We start from the raw sequence: 19,690 nt of genomic DNA, 5'->3' as shown, positions 1-19,690 counted from the left end.
TCGATTTCATGAAATTCATTTTAAGGCCTGAGACCTTGTGCAATCTTTCCAATAGCGAGACAATGTGGGGCAATGTGACAGTGGAAGAATGCATGTAAAACAGGAGGTCGTCTGCGTATAACGCCAGTTTGTGTTGATAACCTGCTATGTCTAACCCGCAAATATCCCCGATGACGGCACTAAACTGGACAAAGGCTCCAGTGACACAGCAAATAAGAGTGGGGACAGCGGGCACCCCTGACAAGTTCCCCTTTGCAAACTCACTGGGTCAGAAAGGACCCCATTTACTTTGATCCGTGTAGATGAAAGCACAAAGTTGTCGAGGACCAATCTGAGAAACCGCGGGCCAAAACCAAACCCCTCCAACACCCTGGGCAGATATGCCCAGTCAACGCAGTCGAATGTCTTCTCAGCATCGATCGATAGCAGAGCCATTACGCACTTGTGTTTCCGTGTCAAGGCTGAGACGTCTATCATGTGTCATTTATTACCAAATGCTTGACGACTCTGAACAAACCCAGTCTGATCCCCCATAACTAGCTCGAGCAATATGACCACTAACTATGTGCTAAGATTTGCGATTATATTCGGGAGTCGAATTTAAGGACTGCTATCGGCCTGAAAGAGGAACATAAGGTGGGATCTTCAGTAGGTTTGGTGAGTAACGTGAGCATGGATTCCCCCATTGTAGGTGTGATAGACCTTGTTTCGGCAAAAGAGTCGTACAGGTCGGCCAATCGAGGGGGAGAGGTCACCAAACAATTTATTATCATATTTATCGTTGTTATGGGAGCGTCCAAAGATTGTCTCTGGACTGCCGATATGTGGGGAAGATGAGCCCCCTGGATAAATACCTCTTGCTGCTAACCATCAAGGGAGGCCGCTGCAAACAATCCTGAGTAATATTGTGACAATATTTTTATTTTATCGGTTTCAGCATCGTTTAGTGTGCCCTCTCATCCCACAAACCCCCAATTGTGGTGCTGGACTTCCGGGCCTGGAGTTTATAGGGTAAAATTCGGGATACTTTATTAGATGTACTATAATAAAAATGTACCTACCCTGGGCATCTTTCACAACCTTCCCCTGCTCACAATGTAAGGATCTGGCAATCAGAATTGCAACCCCCCATTTTTTGAAAGGTGAGGAGGCAAAATACTGATGAAGGAACTAGCGAGACCTCAATCTCTACCGGTCCCGCTGCTAAAGGTGGGTCTCCTGAAGCAGGGCAATGTCAGCCCGAAGGTCCACCAGCTTCAAAAGCACACTCTTCCCCTTTCTTAGAGAGTTTAGCCCGATGAATTACCTCCATCCCACCAAGCCCCTATTCCAAGTCACTGAACACTCCATCAGCCTGGGCCAGCCCAAGGGGCCGCCTACCCAAGGGCTTCTCTCTATGTGTCAGCCCTCCACTGTATAGCACCAAACACAATGACATTGGATATGAAAAATAAAAACAAAAAAGAAACTGCAACAACCCTGTGTGGGGTAAACATCAGGCCTAACCGCCTGAAAGAGGGCACATGCTCCTAATGCCCCCAGACTTGCATTCAATGCTAACTTTACGGCTTAAAGCAGTCTCAGTAACAACTGTAGTTGCCCTTCATTGTAGCCTTAGGATGATGAACAACCCTCATGTGCCAGGTATCTCCTCAAAGTCCGAATCCAATTCAGTTCTCTATTAAGACCTTTCAGTCGGGATCGTCAGTGTCTTTCCTTCTTTCCCACCTGTGCATCGGAGGTCTCCTGCGATCACGCCTTCTGCTCTTCCTGAACACGTTTGAGACCATGAAACTGATAAGGGCTCAGGGGATCCCTTTTCCGCTAAATGTATGTCTGCTTCTGGGATCTTCAGGGTTTCCACAGCTGCTCTGAGAGATGCAAATTGATGTTGGACCGATTAATCTGAAACGAAATTCGGAACGGGTACCTTTTTCGGAGAGCCAGTTGGTTAATGGGCGCATCAGTCTGCGTCTTTGAATCGTGCCCTGGGAAAGGTCCTAAAACAGCTGAGGAGAGGAGTCCCTGAATTCCAAGCTTTATAGTTCTCTGTCCTTTTGGAAGAGAAGGTCTTTGGTCTTTAAGAAGTGAACTCTTGCCAAGATGTCAGGGAGGAGGGCCTGTCATTTGAAAGTTGGAAAAACCCTATACGTTCGGTCTAGCGTGAGGTCGACATCTGCATCCCCTAGTATTTCCCAGAACAGCACACAAACATATTCTTCCAGGTCTTGGTCTTTAATCTCCCATGTAATTCCCCTGATCAGAAAATAGTGTCTGCATGAACTGTTTTCGGTGTCCTCTTGCTTCTCCTCTACAATATGCCTATAAGCTTTGAGCACCGCCACCCTCTGTTCCAGCTGATCATGAGACTTTGCTTGGTCACAAAAGGCAGATTTTAATCCCCCAAGTCTGGATTTGTTCCTTTGCACACTATGGGATAATTCCTGAAAGGAGCTTTTTTAATTCCTTCCCCGCCACCATCTCCTTTGGTAAGGATTGGAATAAGCGTAAGATGTCTCCCTTTGTGGCTGGCTGCGCCTCCTCCTCTGCTGGATCCAGGGACCTGTTTTGGTTGTGGAAGCATTTCCTTGATGGTGGACCCTGACTTCTCTTTAGCCTTTCCCAACTTCATCTTGTGCATAGATGGGTCTCTGCGTGTACAACGCCGAAGAGCACTCCAGCCCGGTGAGTCTTCACATGGGTGTACATTCCAAATCACTGCAGGGATTTCCAGGGCTCCCCAAGCTCCTCCGAGGGCCAACTCGTCTCAGTAGCCGATGGGCTTGCTCACACCCCACTCAGCCCCCGCTCAATGACCTCCCCAACTTCCCAGGTCCAAAGCCAGGCTACGGGCCACCTCTCAGCAGGCCAGGGGTTGGACAGCCTTACTGCAAATTGCCTCTGGATGAATAGAAAAGTGACCGGACAGGGCCGACCCACCAACTCAGGATCAGGCACAGACGTAGAACACATAGCAACAGGCAGCCCCTCTATATCAGCTGCACCAGTGGCTCAAAACTCTGCAATGGGACAATCTCTACAGGTTTATTCTTGGCTCAACATTAGCAAATCCTGTAGGTACTCTACAGCTAGCAGGGCCAGTGCATCTTGCACTCCTGCAATCACACTGTGCCCCAATAAATATCCTCCTGGCTATGAGGACCGCAGGCTCATCAGAATGTAGGTCTCAACAGAGCCGGCCCAGTCTAGCTCTCACAGATCGCACATCTTGCCCTGTCCCAGTGGGAGGTATGGATGTCAGGTGTGCATAGGCCTGCCACTCACCGTCAGAGTGGGACACCTCACCTCTGCTCTCTGAAGTTCGGCTGTCTGGCGCCTTCACTGTGCCTGCAGCTACGGGTTGCTGTAGATCAGGCAGGAGCCTGCCACCTATCCGGTACGCTCGCGCTGACAACAGGCTCCTCATATAGGTTGCTTGCAGTGCTCGCAGCCGCGGAAAATGCGAGGGACAGAGATGAGGAAGTAGCTGTCCGACCCCGTTGCCAAGACATCGCTCCGTGCAGCTCAGACACCGCTCCACTAAACTCAGGCACATCACCACCTAGCGAGTGTGTATCACATGGAATGCAATCGGCTCTCTCCCACACCTTCCTGTGGGCCGCAGGCACTCACACCGGATTGTTGTTCTCTGCCCTGGGTGCTTCTGCCAGTGTTGCTTGCCCCTCAGTCCCTCTCGGCAGTGAGTGATTCAAAGCTTTGAGGTGCGCCACAGCCTTTGACCCCCATTTTTCTCTGCCGCGGCGGGCCTGGCCCTGGAATGTTACCAACTCCAAATTGAGAGCCATATCCGGCATTTCAGACCTCTGCAGGCTCCTGATCAGCCTCCGCGTAAAAAGAGAAAGTGTCTGGGAAGAAAGGGGGGCTGGGGGGGTAGCTAATTGGGAGGGCTCTAGACTTCAAAAAATTATAACTCCGTAGAGACAAAGACGGACGGTACTTAGGGCGGAAGGGGTTGATAAAGGGGAAAATGTACACAATCTTGGCCATCTACGCCCCTAATAGTTGCCAGGATGTGTTCATAACGGATCTACTGGGCAAACTGGGCAGCTGTTGCGATGGCCAACTGATTATTGGTGGGGATTTTAACTGTGTCATGGACCCATTGTTGGATAAAACACTCCCCCTTACAACAACCGACCAGAAAAATAGACGGGCACTGGGTTGCTTCTTCAGAGAATTAAGGGTTATTGAAACTTGGTGATTCTTCCAAGAGGACAACAGAGGGTACACCCACTATTCAGCCGTCCACCTTGGATCCTCCAGAATAGACATGATCTTAGTATCTGCAACATTAATCCTGCAAATAACGGAGGTAGAAATAGGAGTGGAATGTCACCCAGATCATGCGCCAGTGTTGGTGGGTATAGACTGGGGGTGGAAGGGAGCAGGGCAAAACCGCCTTGGAGGTTAAATGAAATTCTCCTGAAGGATTTAGCACTAAGAGCTCATTTGGAGGCTACCATCAACAACTACTTTAAAGAAAATGACAATGGGGAAACAGGCTGGGGTAATATGGGATGTGGGAAAGGTGGTGATCAGGGGAGAATTTATGTCACAGGCAGAGGCATACTACAGGGAAAAAGCATTGGTGACGAACCAGCTGGAAAAGGAGGTGAAAGCTGCCGAAGCCCTGAACAAAGCCCATTGTTCGAGAAAATCCCTAAGAGCGCTCTGGCAAATCAGAGCCCAACTGGAGAACCACACGGCGGACCGGATTGCCCAGTCACTGATACAAACAAAACAATCTTACAATGTCCATGGGGGCAATGCAAATCGTTTCCATGCTGCGAAATTGAGAAAACAAAATACTCGGAACTATATAGCATAACTGAACGATGTCCACAGAAAACCCCACACGGTGGAGCTCAATAAAAAAGAAATAATGAAGCGTTTTCATGAGGAACTATCCTAAATCCGCACGCTCCCGCTGCCCCAGATCGCGGAACAAGACAGAACCAGTCTTGGGAGACCATTCTTGGCACAAGAGATCAGCAATGCCATTTCAGCACTACCAGCAAATAGGACTCCTGGCCCAGATGGCCTTAGCAACGGTTATTACAAGACGTTCCGCACTCAATTACTCAGCCCGTTGACAAGGCTATATAATACAATCAGAGAAGAGGGGAAGGTCATGCTCGATATGGGGAGGTCTATAACCATCCTGCCCTTGAAGCCAGGGAAAGAACCCCACAATTGTGCCAGCTATTATTCTATAGAGTTGCTGAACACCGACGCAAAATCTATGCAAAAGTCCTAGATACGCACCTGATGAAAATCCTCCTGAACATAATACATGACGACGACCAAGCGGAGTTCATAACCGACCGGCACACACAGGATAACATGAGGGCAGTAGATGTCATAGACGCGGGGCGACGAGCACAACAGACGTTTGCAATGGCTGCCCTGGATGCCACCCGGGCATTTGAGAGCATGGACTGGTGCTATCTGAAACTGATCTTGGAGCGTTTCGGCTGTGGCCCAGAATTCACCAAGATGGTACTTGCCAATTACCAACATCCATGGACAAGTTTCAGGATCAACGAACAAAGTACGGAATTCGTGAAGATTAGAAGGGGCATGCGACAGGGGTGACCTCTCTCCCCTCTGATCTTCGCAATGGCGATGGAACCATGCCCAATGCAGTTCCAACAAGATGTGAGCATCAAGGGAGTGACGATCGGTCAGGAGACCCACAAAATAGCGCTTTACGCTGACGACATCATGCTCTTCATGGGAGACCCGAAAAATACAATGCCCAGAGCAATGGCCCTTCTGGAGGAATTCAGGCAGGTCTCGGGATTCTCCATAAACTTCTCCAAATCAAAAGCTATGAACATCACGGCAAGGAGAGAACTGACTGAGACGTTGGAGAGGACATTCCCGATGAGCTGGGTGGGGGAAACATTGGAATACTTAGGGATCCACCTTACTAGAGAACCACATAAGCTATAGCAGGCAAACATAACTCCGCTGTGGAAACAGTTACAGGAAGACATGCTTAGATGGGAATCTCAGGAGCTGTCATGGTTCGCCCGCATCACAGCTGTCAAAATGACTATCCTCCCTCGTCTTCTCTATGTAATAGGTTCAATACCGGTGCCTATACCGCCAGCTAAGATCCGAGAGTTGCAAAACGCAATATTTAAATTTATATGGCAAGTTAAGAAACCCAGGATTCAGAAACAAATCCTAATGCGCCCGCCGCTTCTGGGCGACCTGGGAGTTCCAGAAATGGACAGATATATCTTAGCAGCACAGCTAGTGCCAATGTTGAGATGGGCAAAACCTGAGAATCACAAGGGATGGTGTAGAATTGAACAATCAGCCTCGTCAACTCCCCTAATAACCCTGTTGAGCCTGAAAGAAGAAAACTCAGAGAGCAGGGGTGCGCTTTTGGAAATGACAAAATGGTCACTGCAAAGCTGGGACAAAGCCTGGAAAAAGAAACGCATCCCAAGCGGATTGGGCCCATACATGCCGTTAATGCACAACCCCGATTTCACACCGGGTCTCCAACGAAAGTATTGGGCGGGATGGTCGGGTGCCGAGACCCTATACCTGAGAGACATGTACAAAGACGGTTCTCCATTACTCTTCACAGACTGTCAGCAGAAATTCAACATAGGAAAAAACGAACGCTATAGATACGCACAAATATGGCATTGGATAACCCACCCAACGGTGAAGAGGGCGGGCACAAGAACGCTGTCAGGCCACACAGCAAAAGGGGTCACCAGACTCTACAGACTCCTCTACAACGATCAATCGACTGACAGACTCCCATACAAAGTGAACTGGGAAAGAGACATACAAGAGTCGTTAACAGAGGAGGAAAGGAACCAAATATGGACACACGAACACGGCACCTCCAGATGCACTATGATTAAGGAATCAGCTTACAAACTATGCCTTAGATGGTATATGTCCCCGAACCGCATTCAAAAAATCACAAAGTCATACTCACCAAACTGCTGGAGGAACTGCGGTGAGAGGGGAGACCTATTCCACATGTGGTGGACTTGTCCTAAAGCTGTGGCTTACTGGAAGGAAATATTAAGCCACACAAAAGACATTTCTGGAGTTGATTTGCCGAGGTCCCCAAAAACAATTCTCTTAGAAGTCCCCATAGAAGGAAAATATGCAATGTCGGGAGCGACAGCTACCCTCATCACTTACCTGTTATCAGCGGTAAGAATGACCCTTGCACAAAACTGGAAAATCGAAGCGGGCGCGACTTCATGGTGGTGGATCAAGGTTTGGGGAGTAATGGCCATGGAGAATATATGTGCACTTAGTACTGGAAAATATCTAAAATTCTTGTCTGTCTGGAACCCTTTCCATGAACTGGTGCGGGATAGAGAAGCCCAATTCTTCAAACCTCGCCTTCTCCGGAACACACATGTCATCTGAGGGTTACCAGACGTAAAAAATCTGGGACTCAACCGTCAGGGAAAGATCTTATATCCGTTGAACTCTGTATTGCAAAGTAGTGGTTAAAGCCGAGGGGAGGGGAAGGGAGGTTTTGGGTGGAAGGGGATAGAGGAAAATTTGAAAACCCTCGAAGGCAAAGGAAAATTCAACAAACTGAATGGTACAAACACAAGAAAGATACAGAACTTATTCAATAACTGATTGAAAGTGTTATGTAATATTTACTTGTGTGCCTTCAATCCAAAATAAAGTTGGTTTAAAAAAAAAAGAGAACACGTCAGACCTATGGAGCAGGATTCTTGCAGGTCTTACATTCAGGACTCCAGGGCTGCGGAGCTATGGAGTTACACCGCCATTAGCTACCAGCCAGGACACGCCCCCTTGTTATTACATTTTTATATAGAATTAACTTAATTGTTTTAAAATGGTAATCATGCCACTGTTTTATATTAATGAAAAGAGGCATTTTTATTAATGATGTACTTTTTCTGAAATGGATTATTGCGATGCATGCTGACTGATTATTGTATCAGATTTTCATTAGTTTCTCACCTCTTCTTTTCTACTTATATGCATGTTTTATGAATTTGTTTTTTCAGTATGTTAATATTGTGTAAGGTTTAATCTAAACCAAATCACCAATAAAAAATAATGTGTGGCCTTAAGTGTCCCGAAGCTACTCAATTCTAGCTCCTTGAAGACTATATTTGAAGTTTTTCCCAAACTGTATGCACCTCATACAAAATCATGACACAAACGTTGCAGAATAAAAAACTGCAAAAAGTTGGAAATACCATAAAAATATAACCTGCGGATTAGTGTCATTATAGGACAATGGGCCTCATTATAACTATGCCGGTGCAGTAACAACTGCCAGGGTCAGACCTGGTGGGTGGAACGGCACCCACCCGCAGGGTTTAATGGAAGCAATGGCACCGTTATTAACGGTGCTGGTGCTTCTGTGGTCCCCATTCCCATTGAGTCCTATGGGACTCAAATGGGGGAATGGGGATTTACAATTACCGGCGCCTGATTTACCGGAACGCCTGGGTTGTAATGCCCCGGTGTTTTTCCGGCAAGCCAAGCGCCAGTAAAATTTGCATGCCTGGGGGCAATCAGCCAATTTTACCAGCACGGCTACCGCCCAACTTGGAATGAGGCCCAATGTCCCTAACAGTTATTTTTGTTTCTATTTAATATTATTATATTACTTTACAGGTCAGAACATTTTGAAAAATGTAATACTTTTATATATCTAACAACTTCTTCTTTCATGGCTGCAGGAGTGTTCGCCTTATACTCAGGACTGAAGCCTACGATGATTCGTGCATTCCCAGCCAATGGAGCGCTGTTTGTGGCTTATGAATACAGCAGGAAGATGATGATGAAACAATTTGATTCAGACTAGTCATGATACATGAGAGCCATCTTTTCTCAAAAGCACAAGCCATCAAGAATACAAGCAGCACACGAACAAAAGAGCAATCTAATATCACATTTAAAATATATTATAAAGGTATAAATCCTGATAGGTTTTTTAAGCACATCCCTCATTGTAAATCACCAGAGATAGAACAGTTATTCTCGAGCACCAATATGTTCGGATTGCATGAATAAACGCTATGCCTCTTGTGTTTATTTGCGATATTAAGAAAAACTCTTTGTAGATAACTTTGCCAGACTCTTAAGAACAACAATTAAAGTGTGTAGCTTTTAACTGTACATAGACTGTTGATTTTGGATCAAGCTGGTTCCACCTGTTAGTGTGAGATGTTACTTGATTTCACATTCATATACACCCACCTTACAATTGGAGGGAGTTGGTTGAGTTTAATCCAACCCTCGAAGAACTGTAGTGAATATTCAGAAAGGGTTATGCATTCCAATGTAAGTTACTACTTTCTGGTACGATGTTCAGCACTGGAAACGGGACTACTTCCTGTTAGCATGTTCTGCTACGAAAAAGCCTCTTACCATTCTGGAACCACTTGCAGAATATATTTTTGAAAAAAGTCACTTTTCATCCACAACCACATGCAAATTGTGAAACTCCAATGTTGGAGGTGGTTAGCATTTCCATGCATACAAAGTGTTTTTTTTATGCAGGGGAGTATCAAACTAAAAGGCCACTACCCGCAAGTACACCTTGGGAGACATATTGAGAGTATTGTCACATATAGCTTAGTTTGTGCTGGTGTGGCATGTTTGTTTTTGTTTTAGTCATTTAGGGGCCTTTTTAGGAATATCAGGAGCATCATGGATTCCTCCTGCGGTCTTGTAATTAAAATTGTATTGGTTAAATATACAGTGCTCAATCATATGAATTTAAATAGTTCTCTTTTTTATACATAAGGAAATCCACACCACAAAATACAAGAACCAGACATAAGATTACAATTCTAAAGGGCCAATCAACAAAGCCTAAAGGCTACTGAAGATGAGGTGCAGAGTGTGCCTCTCGTCTGCATAGGGCTAGCACCACCAAGCATATCTATTTATTGCGCGTCCTGCCAACACCAAGATATGCCTTGTGCAATGGGGGCCGAAGAAGGCAGGTCCTGGAGTAAGCCGTCTTTCTATGTGGGTTGAGTGAGTGCAAGTTTAGCGATGAATATTTTAAAGGAGGTAGGGATGGCCATGTAAAAACCTGGGGATTTGAAGTGCGACCTTATGTCTGAGATGACCCATGATGGTGTTGTGCTTTCCCCAACAGATTACAGGCAGAGTGGATCAATCTGCATGAAAAACCGCACAACAAAGTGTATCCCTTAGCAAATTAGGAATTCACTTGGATGTGGGACAGCCTCAAATGCTGGTGCGGGTGGAATCCGCCCATGTAAAATCTTTTGGGAATCAGATCAAACGTTTCTATACAGATTTTGTAACTCAACAATATTGATCAACTATATAATAACACTACGAAAAATGACCACTTTCAAATCACTTTTGAACACTGACAAAGCATACACTGGGTTGCCAGAATACCGGGCCCACGTTGATGAATCACAAGTTATGACCATTCATCATAAACCGTATGAGTAGTACCTGGGGTTGCATTTCTTTGAACAATTTGATGGAAAATGTGCCTTTCAGCACGTTAGGTCAGTGACATAGGTTAAAACTATCAGCTGCACATTTAGAAAAGTGGCCCACAATCTGTGCCAGGCCATCCTTTTGGGCTTTGCCCTATTAGTCAGTTCGAACATGTGTTAAACTTATCGAACACTACTCTTGAAAAGGGGGCTGTTCACCTGTTTGAATCAGATAGTCACACCTTAATAGTTAGTTTGATATCTAGTTTTTTAGAATATTTCTCATTACTGTAATCAGACCTCTCAAAAGAAATTGCCCTTGCATTTAGACATATGGAATAGCTCGGTTAAGTCACCGGAAGTAGCTATACGAGCAAGGAAGAATTTTAGTCAAGTTCATGTCTGATTATTCCATCCTTCCTAAAGCTTTGCATCTTTCAGGTTCAAAAAGTAATCCTCTACATTGGGCAAGTGTGGGGAAACGGTATGGTGCCTTTTAAAAAATTGTAATTGATTTTCAATGTCACAATAAAAATTCTCCCGCATGGGGTCTGGCATGGATTCACATGCTCATGAATATTCCCCGTCATCAGGCTGGGAATCCTCGGTAAAAGAAAAAACAGTTTCACTTTAACTTTAAAACTGTATTTCTCCTCTAAGCCATACTGCCCCTATTCAATGACAGTCCTCTCCCTAAACCCCACCTTTGGCAGCCATCTTCAGATTTTCAATGCATGCTTCAGTGTTGGGAGTACTCGAGTTTGCTCTCCAAGCTATTTAGTATGTTTTTCCAGATTTTTTCACAGAAAAGTTAAATTTATGTGTCCAAGAGCCTGTGTGCTCTTTTCCTCATTGGCTGGCAACGAGAATCCGTTGTCAGTGAAGTTTCGCGCCCCTCAATGGTGAGGATTCGTCAAAGTTTCCAGAAGGCCACCTTGCGCTTACTTCGCGCCATCCGAACATGTCGGAGAAGAAGGGGTAGGACCCTCTTCAGGCCCTGCACCAAATGCTGGCTACTGAATGTCTTTGCAGAAGACACACATCTACAGTGTCTTTACTGCCTGCACCCGGACCACATGGAGGTGGAGTGCGAGATATGCCTGGACTTGAAAGACAGGCACAGCAGGCTGTGGTATGGCTCAATTCTAACAAGGCCTCTGCCCTGTGCTCCGAGCAGGGGCATTTCTCAGCCAGGACCTCCCGGTCCGAAAAGCGCTCTTCTAAGTCCTTTGGGGTCGTCCCATCCGTATGGGTCCAAGATAAGGCCAAGAGTCGCATGCCGAAGTCCACCGGGTTCACAGCTGCTGTGGGTCCCAGGTTGGGTAGGCCACGATCACCATCACGTCCGTATCCAAAGCCAGACAACAATCAAGCTCCTCCGCAAAGATGAAGTGAAACACCCCGGGCAAATTGCGGGAGAAGTCAGACAGGCCTAGGCCAGAGGAGTAGAAGAAGGCAGCGCAGCCCGAACAGCCTTCACAGGCTCAGCCAAAGTCCTTGTCGGCCACTTCGTCGACAGATATAGTGACGACCACTGCGGTGGTGGGGTGCAAGTGCCCCTGGAAGGGTAAAGACACTGGTCCAGGTCCTGGTCAAGGTCCTAAGGGTAGAAAAAAGAGAGGGCAAATAGGCAAGGAAACAGCTCTCCAAGGCTGACCTTCAGCCCATGGATGTTTTATCCACGGACAATGACGACCAAGAGTCCATTCATACAGTCCACCTGGGCGACGATGACGTCGCTCCATCCTCAGTCAAGGGACATTTCTGTGGACATTCACTCGACTCTCCACGCTTTGGTGACGGAGATTCAACAGAGGTTGCCACCATCACCGGCACCCGTGGCTCTGCAAGCTTCTGATCAGCCTCTGCGTAAAAAGAGAAAGCGACATATGACACATCCGCATCAGCCTCTGCCACCACGTTGTGACCCGACTCCTCCAGAGGACCTAGATACGGACAGTGCTACGGAGACGGGCACAGGAACTGACGAAGATGAGGACATCGTCCAGGCAGACGATGAATCGCTGCATTTGGATTTTCCACCAGACGAGGTGGGATCGTTCCACTCCATGATCTCCAGGGCCTCCAAGCTGTTCCAGCTGGCACCTGAGGAAACAAAAAAGGAGGGTCTCCTGTATCAACAACGAGAATCCAAGATAAAGACAATCATGGCGGTACCCTTTCTGGACGACATTTGGGAGGAGTGTCTGGCCCCCATGAAGAACCCATGCACGGCTCCAGCCAAGCGAGACAGGTTGTAGAAGAAGTACAGGGTGCCGTACACTGCGCCCAAGTACCTGAGGTCTCAAATGTCGCCATAATCGGTATTGTTGGCTGCTGCAAGGAAACGTTCGGCTAACCCTGCCTCATCGTCATCAGTTCCCCAGACAGCGAGGGAAAGAAGATGGATGCCATGGGGAAGGTCATTTACACGGCGGCATCCACAATCAGGGTGGCTAACGCCCAGGCTATCTTGGCCAGGTACGACAGGAAGCTGTGGTACAAGCTGGGCCCGATCCTGGAGTTCCTCTTCGACAACAAGAAAATGGAAGCTCTCGCCCTCTTTCAGGAAGGGGAAGTGGCATTGGACCATGCCATCTCAGTGGCAGTGGACATCGCCAATACAGGTTTCTGGCAGATGGAGAACAGAGTCTGACTTTGTCGGCAGGGATGGTTGAAGGCCACTAACTTTTGTCAGGACGTTCATGCAAAGGTGCTGGACATGCCTTTTGATGGTGAGAATCTGTTAGAGAAAGCAGTCAACAAGTCTCTCCAAGCCATAAAAACAGATACGGACACGGCACGTTCCCTGGGCCCCCTTCTGATGCATCGCTCGTCTTCTTTTTGCTCCTCCATGGGAAAGTGGAGCAGATCATCCAAAGGTTTCGCCATATCTTAGAGGCAATCTCCCCGATCCTCCACGCAGGAGGCCTACAGAAACCTCTCCCATGCCTAGGGTAGCTGAGGCCAGCATTGCCGTCGCCCAGGGGGCAGGGCCCCAGCTCCTATGTAGGCCTGAACCAGCCAAGACATCGGCCCCCCACTCTTGTACCCCGGTGGGAGGCCAGCTGACAAGGTTCGTCAGTGAGTGGAAGAAGATCGCCACCGACAGATGGGTGCTGTACGCTCTTGCCCTCGGGCACACCTTGGAGTTCCAACGCAGGTGCCCTCATTTTCGACCAGTTCCCCGACAGGAGCAGCACATTCCTCAACTCCTGGAGGAAGTGCAAGCCATGTTACAGAAAGTGGCGATAGAGCTTGTTCCCCAACAGCTCTGGGGCTCTGGAGTCTATTCCAGATACTTTCCGGTAAGACAGAAAACAGGGGGTTGGAGACCCATCTTGGGCCTACGCTGCATGAACAAGTACCTGAAGTCCCAAAAATTCAGGATGGTCACATTGCAGCACGTGCTCGGCCAACTGGAAGAAGGTGATTTCTTGAAGTCGTTGGACCCGTAGGATGCTTACTTCCATGTCCCCATTCACAAGAAACATCAAAGGTTCCTACGGTTCGTGGTGCAAGGCCAGCACTACCAGTTCAAGGACCTGCCGCTCGGCTTGAAATCAGCCCCCAAGAGTATTTACAAAAGGCCTGGCCCCGGTGACGGCCCATCTGCATCTGTCGGGCATACACGTATACCCATACCTGGAGAATTGGCAGATACGCGCCCGCTCTCGGGAGCTGGCCGACAAACACACGAAGGAGACCATCTGACTACTGACGGAGATGGGATTTTCAGTGAACTATCTGAAGTTCTGCTTGACGCCATTGCAGAATGCACTGTTCCTCGGCACCACACTCAACATTGTCTTGTCTGGTGTCGCCCTCGGAGGAAAGGCTAGCGGCCATTCAAGGGAAAGTGCAACAACTGTCATCGGCAAAGACGGCCACAATATGGAACATCAAGCCGCTGCTCGGCATGATGTCGTCCTGCATCTACCTCGTCCGTCCCTCCAGATTGCAGAGGCACCCCTACAGGAATTCTCGGATGCACATTGGATACAAGTGTCCAGACGTTTTGCGGACAATGTCCCGCTCAACAATGGGTTCCGTCGGGCTATAGAGTGGTGGAAGGGTGCGCTCCCACATCGCCCAGGGAACAGGATTTCAAACCCTACCATACCAGTAGATGTTCACAATGGATGCCTCTCTGGAAGTTTGGGGGGAGGCTCACATTGTACGTCTACATGCCAGAGGTTTGTAGCTTCCAGAGGAGAAGGATCTGCCCATCAACATCCTGGAGCTACAGGTGGTGTTCTGAGCCCTCAAGTCTCTTCTACTGTCTCTGAAGGGCAAGGTGGTGAGGATCTTCTCGAACAAAACCACCACCATGTTCTAACACCAGGAAGCAAGGGGGCACTCGGTTCCCAGCCCTATCCAAGGAAGCACAGGACCTGTGTCACTGGGCCATTGAACAGGGTATGTTCGTCGTCCCTCTCCACCTGGCAGGCATCAAGAACACCATTGCAGACTCCCTCAGCAGGGAACTGCACTCCTGCCACGAGTGGGAACTTCGTTAGGATCTGGTGGACCGTCTGTTCATCAAATGGGGCAGACCCAAGATTGATCTTTTTGCCACGGCAGCGAACTCCAAATGCCAGAGGTTTGCCATCAGATTTCATCACCCGAGGAGCTTGGGGGATACGTTATCCTTCCTGTGGGAAGGCCCGTTTCTGTACGCTTTTACCCAGTTCTCTCTCCTGTTATGTGTCATCAACACACTCAGACAGTGTCGATGCAAGATTATTCTCATCGCCCCGGCGTGGCCGAGACTGATATGGTATCCGGTCCTGCTCAGCCTGTCAGTGTGATCCTCTGGTCAAGTTGCTGGTACTTCCGGATCTGCTCACCAGAGAGGGAGGCGTAATCCTTCATCACGACTCAGGATCGCTGAACCTGAAGGCATGGCTCTTGCTGCCTTAGAATTTGGAGGTTATGAGCTGCCGGTGGACTGCAAGGAAGTCCTTGCCAAGGCCAGGGCGTGTCGGCTCTAAAGTATTACGCCCATAAGTGGAAGCGTTTTGCTACGTGGTGCCGGTCACAGAAGATTACCCCTCTTGAGGGTCACAGCTCCACAAATCCTTCCATACTTGCTGTCCTTGGCAAGAGCTGGACTAGCTCATGCATCCATCAACGTACACCTGGCAGCCATATCCCGATACACCAGGTCTGCGGGAAGATCCTCGCTGTGGTCCCACAAACTCGTCAAGGAGTTCCTCAAGGGACTTTTCTGATCTTTCCCACCGGAGAAGGCTCCCGCCCAAGCATGGGAACTCAATGGGCCTCATTAGGAGGCTTGTGGTAGGCATACCTGTAATACAGGCACAGCTGCCGCTGGCATTTTATTTTTTCCAGCGCCCAGAAATGGGGAAACCGGGTCATTACGGCCTTGCCAGACCCGGTATTTTCTCATTCCTGGGCGCCGGGAAAAATTCTTCCCCATTCCCATTGAGCCCCATAGAGTTCAATGGGAATGGGGAAGCCGGATGCACCGGCACCGTTATGAATGGTGCCGGTGCATCCGACATGCTGTGCTCGCGGGTGCCGCTCTGCCCGCCAGGTCCAAACGTAACCTGTTTGCTTGAGGTGAGTCTGGTCCAGGAGTAAGTGTTAATTGCTTTTGTTGAGCCTTGCCACCTCCCGTGGTTGTGTAATGTGTACTGTTGTGTATCCATTATTCATGAGCATGTGAATCCATGCCAGACCCCAGGCTGGAGAAGATTTAAGTTAAGTTACATTTTTTTTACAGCTCTCTCATGAGCTGATATAGCTGGGTATACAGTCCTTAGATCTAATCCATTATAGTAAATGCTCATATCTTGAGTATTTTATAGCGAAAAACGTTATACCGAATGCATTTTGGGGAGTGGTAAAGGGTTACATTTTTTCGGGAAACGTATAGAGTGGGTTTTTAGGGGTGTTAAAAGGGGGACTCGGGGAACCCCCCTCCAATAAAAACAAAAAAGAATTCACTATAAAGGTTTTCGTTCTAAAATACTAAAGGTATGTGCATTCATTAAAACAGATTTCAATATAAAGACATGTAAACATATAGCTGGACCCAGTGAGGATGGTTTCGCAGGGGTGGAACACTGAACATGGTAATGAAGGCAAAGTGCTTCATGGGAAATTATGTAGATCATTAAAGATTGTATCTGCGAAAATACATTTGTTTTGGAACACTAACAGACTCTGTTAGGAATTACTTTAATATAGACAGATACCGGGTAAAACGCCAAAGAGGAATTTGAAAGAATGTATTGAGTGCTGAAGTAGCCACGTTGGAGCTCGAAACATCTCTTGTGGAATCTGTAAATTATACGTCTTAACTTGTAGGTAATACACATAAAAGAAAAGCAATATTCAATATATGTAACCTTTCGTTCCTGCAAAACCTTTATGATAGCTTTGAGTGATCCGAATGTCCATTTTATATGTAGGTTTCCGATATCTGATCAGCTGAGAAGTATTTGTGCCACACTTTGCTACATACAATGCATTCCCCCCTAAACTACAGTGAATAGTTTTGACAGAAGTAAGTACCTTCACTTACCTCTCTACCTGAGAACTGGCTTTTGCCACCACCTCCTCATTGTTTGTTTTTATTTGAGATCTTATTACAGGGCCTGCGGTAGCAGCCCTGTAGTTATGGTTAAGTTGCTCAACTCAGAGGAAGAGCACTTTTCGGGCGGCTTATAACTTTGCCCCCCCCCCGGACGAATCCTTACCAAACTTTGCAAAAAAAAAGTATATGGCCCTGTCTGAATTATATTGGCAAGTTTGGTGAGGTTTCATCAAGGGGGAACAGTTATAGGGGGGGCACATTTTGTTTTTTTCTATAGACGCAATGGGAAAAAGATTTGCTCAACATCTACAGCCCAAACCGCTAGATGGATTTTCACCAAATTTGCGGCAGGAGCGGCGGATTGGTCCCAAAAGCGTGCTTTTGTAAATTTGGTTTAAACCCATCCAGTAGCTTTCTTTAAAACGGGCCAAAAGTAGGTAAAAATAAGTTAGGGATAGCTGGGTTCGGTGCACGGACTCACTTCCCTGTTCGGTCCACGGACAGGCATACGATTGGCCTAGATGGCGACGTGAAGTCCGCAGACTTTGGACATGCCCACTGATTGGATGGTGAAAAGCGTGAGGTGCGTCAGATTTCTGGAAATACCTGCCATGTTGGATTTGCGGACATAAAAGCATATAAAAAAAAAAACAACATTGCACTTGTCAAACTTATCAAACAATCTCTGGAGAGTTGAGGGGTGATGAGGATGGGATGGGATATGGCCGTAAGAAGCCAATAAACTGGTGTTTTTCATCCCCAAAGTCTGCGAACAGTCTGGATGTTCGGTTACAGTCCTTTGATGTTTGTGAACACTTCAGAACTTCGGGGGCATCTATGCCTATTTCTGAATTACAGGGTTGGTGAAAAGCAGTTTCTGGAAGGCTTATAACTTTGGTATCACTCATTGAAACTGCATGACATTCTGGCATTTGATTCTAACCTGATTTTGAATGGTCCTGGAAAGTGTGGAGCTGTTTTGTCAAGATGGAACAAAATTAGAGGGGGTGTGGGGTCCCAAAATATTGTAAAGGCTTATAAATGTGGTGCAATTTAACAAATCTGTACAAAAAGTTAGCAAAACGATTTTAGATCTGGATATAAATGTGTTTGCAAAGTTTGGTGGGATTCTGTCAGGAGGCGACAAAATTAGAGTGGGGTCCCAAAATAATGTAAATGCTTATAAATATGGTGCCGTTTGACAAATCTACACAAATGTTTGCAAAAAGATTTTAGATCTAGATATAAATGTTTTTGCAATGTTTGGTGGGATTTTGTCAAGAGAGGGCTAAATTAGAGGGGGGTCTCCCCATTTTTAGATGGCTTATAACTTTGTTGCCGTTTGACATATGTGGACAAAGGTTTTCAGAAAGATTATAGACCCAACCTTGAATGTTTGTTTCAAGCCTGAATGGATGTTGTCAAGTGTAGTTATATGACTATTGTTGTACATACATTTTCACACTTTTGAAAAAATAAAACATGGGTGGATTTCCAAAAAACTCGTGTAAGCAGCATTGGCAAGGAACTTAAAGCATGGATTTGCAGATGTGCCTGTGTTTTATTTTTGACAAGTGTCATAATGGTTACTGTCAGTGTAATCGGGGAGTGGTCTGAGAATGTTCTAGGGAGTTTGTTGGTTTCATTAAGACAACTCACGAGTACGTCCTATATCCACCACATGTATGTTCAGGGATGGGAATCATGTACTGTAGAATAATAGGTGTATTGACGCGCTGAGGGGTTAAGAAGCCGACAGACGTCCAACATCCCAATTTCACTCAGGACTCTACATATTGCCTGGGAGGCTTTGGTCAGTAGAGGGGTCTTGGAATCTGACCTGTCAAGTTCCAAGTCAATTATGATGTTGGAAAGTCCTCCCCAAAGGACGGGTATTACTAAGTAAAGTGGCAGGAGATCCTTTATTTCTATATAAAATTCGACATCATCAATATTGGGTCCATACACATTTAACAGAATTATTTCCTGACCCAAGAGTATGCCACGTAGCAACACATATCGTCCCAGTGGGTCCAAGTGTGCTTTTATGTGTGTGCAGTGTATGGATGATGGTCATTACGCCTCTGCATTGGGTCGAGTATGAAGTGTAATAGCGTTGTGAGCATCAGTTCTACGCAAACCTCTCATTGCCCATGGCCAATGCATGGGTTTCCTGCAGAAACAGGATACACGCTTTATGCCATCGACGTACAATTGAAGCCAGCGCATTTTCGTCGGGTTACCCAATCCCATTACATTCCAACTCATGAAATGTATGAGTTAATTTCCCATTTGGTCAATTTATTTCATAGATGCTGAATTCCATCATATTAAGTTTTGGAATTATCGGCAAAGTCGCTGCCCAGTGGTGTCGCTTACTATCAATAGGAACACACATGTCAAGCACATTTTTTATAACTGTCCTGCAACTTCCCTCCCCCACCCCCATCCCTCTCCCAATCAGAGGAATGAATAACCCATGCCAAACATCCCAACAACATTTGCTACTTTGCATGGGGGCCGTTAGCCAACTACAGCCCGGCATTGGCGCAGCTAACTTTAGATCTTCTGAAACTGGTTACGGGTGCATATTTTCCAAGTGTATGATACCAAACTGGTACGCAGTGACAAACATCCC

The 19,690-nt window shown here is 46.9% G+C and overlaps 1 protein-coding gene across 2 annotated transcripts in view; it reads left to right on the top strand.

Annotated features, from left to right (window-relative positions):
• The window catches only part of LOC138528424 (mitochondrial ornithine transporter 1-like), a 1,212,095-nt gene extending 1,202,918 nt beyond the window's left edge, over positions 1 to 9,177 (top strand). For both annotated transcript variants that reach the window (XM_069640045.1, XM_069640044.1), the window contains exon 7: positions 8,739 to 9,177. In XM_069640045.1, coding sequence (XP_069496146.1) covers positions 8,739 to 8,863 — 125 coding nt within the window. In that variant the 3' untranslated portion in view covers positions 8,864 to 9,177. The remainder of the gene's footprint in view (positions 1 to 8,738) is intronic.
• Positions 9,178 to 19,690: the final 10,513 nt, after the last annotated feature.

The sequence above is a fragment of the Ambystoma mexicanum genome, chromosome 7q (genome assembly GCF_040938575.1).
Source record: "Ambystoma mexicanum isolate Mex_15411 chromosome 7q, UKY_AmexF1_1, whole genome shotgun sequence".
NCBI lineage: Eukaryota > Metazoa > Chordata > Amphibia > Caudata > Ambystomatidae > Ambystoma > Ambystoma mexicanum.
Note: the sequence above shows the minus strand (reverse complement) of the source record. Positions and strands in the feature narration are given on the sequence as shown.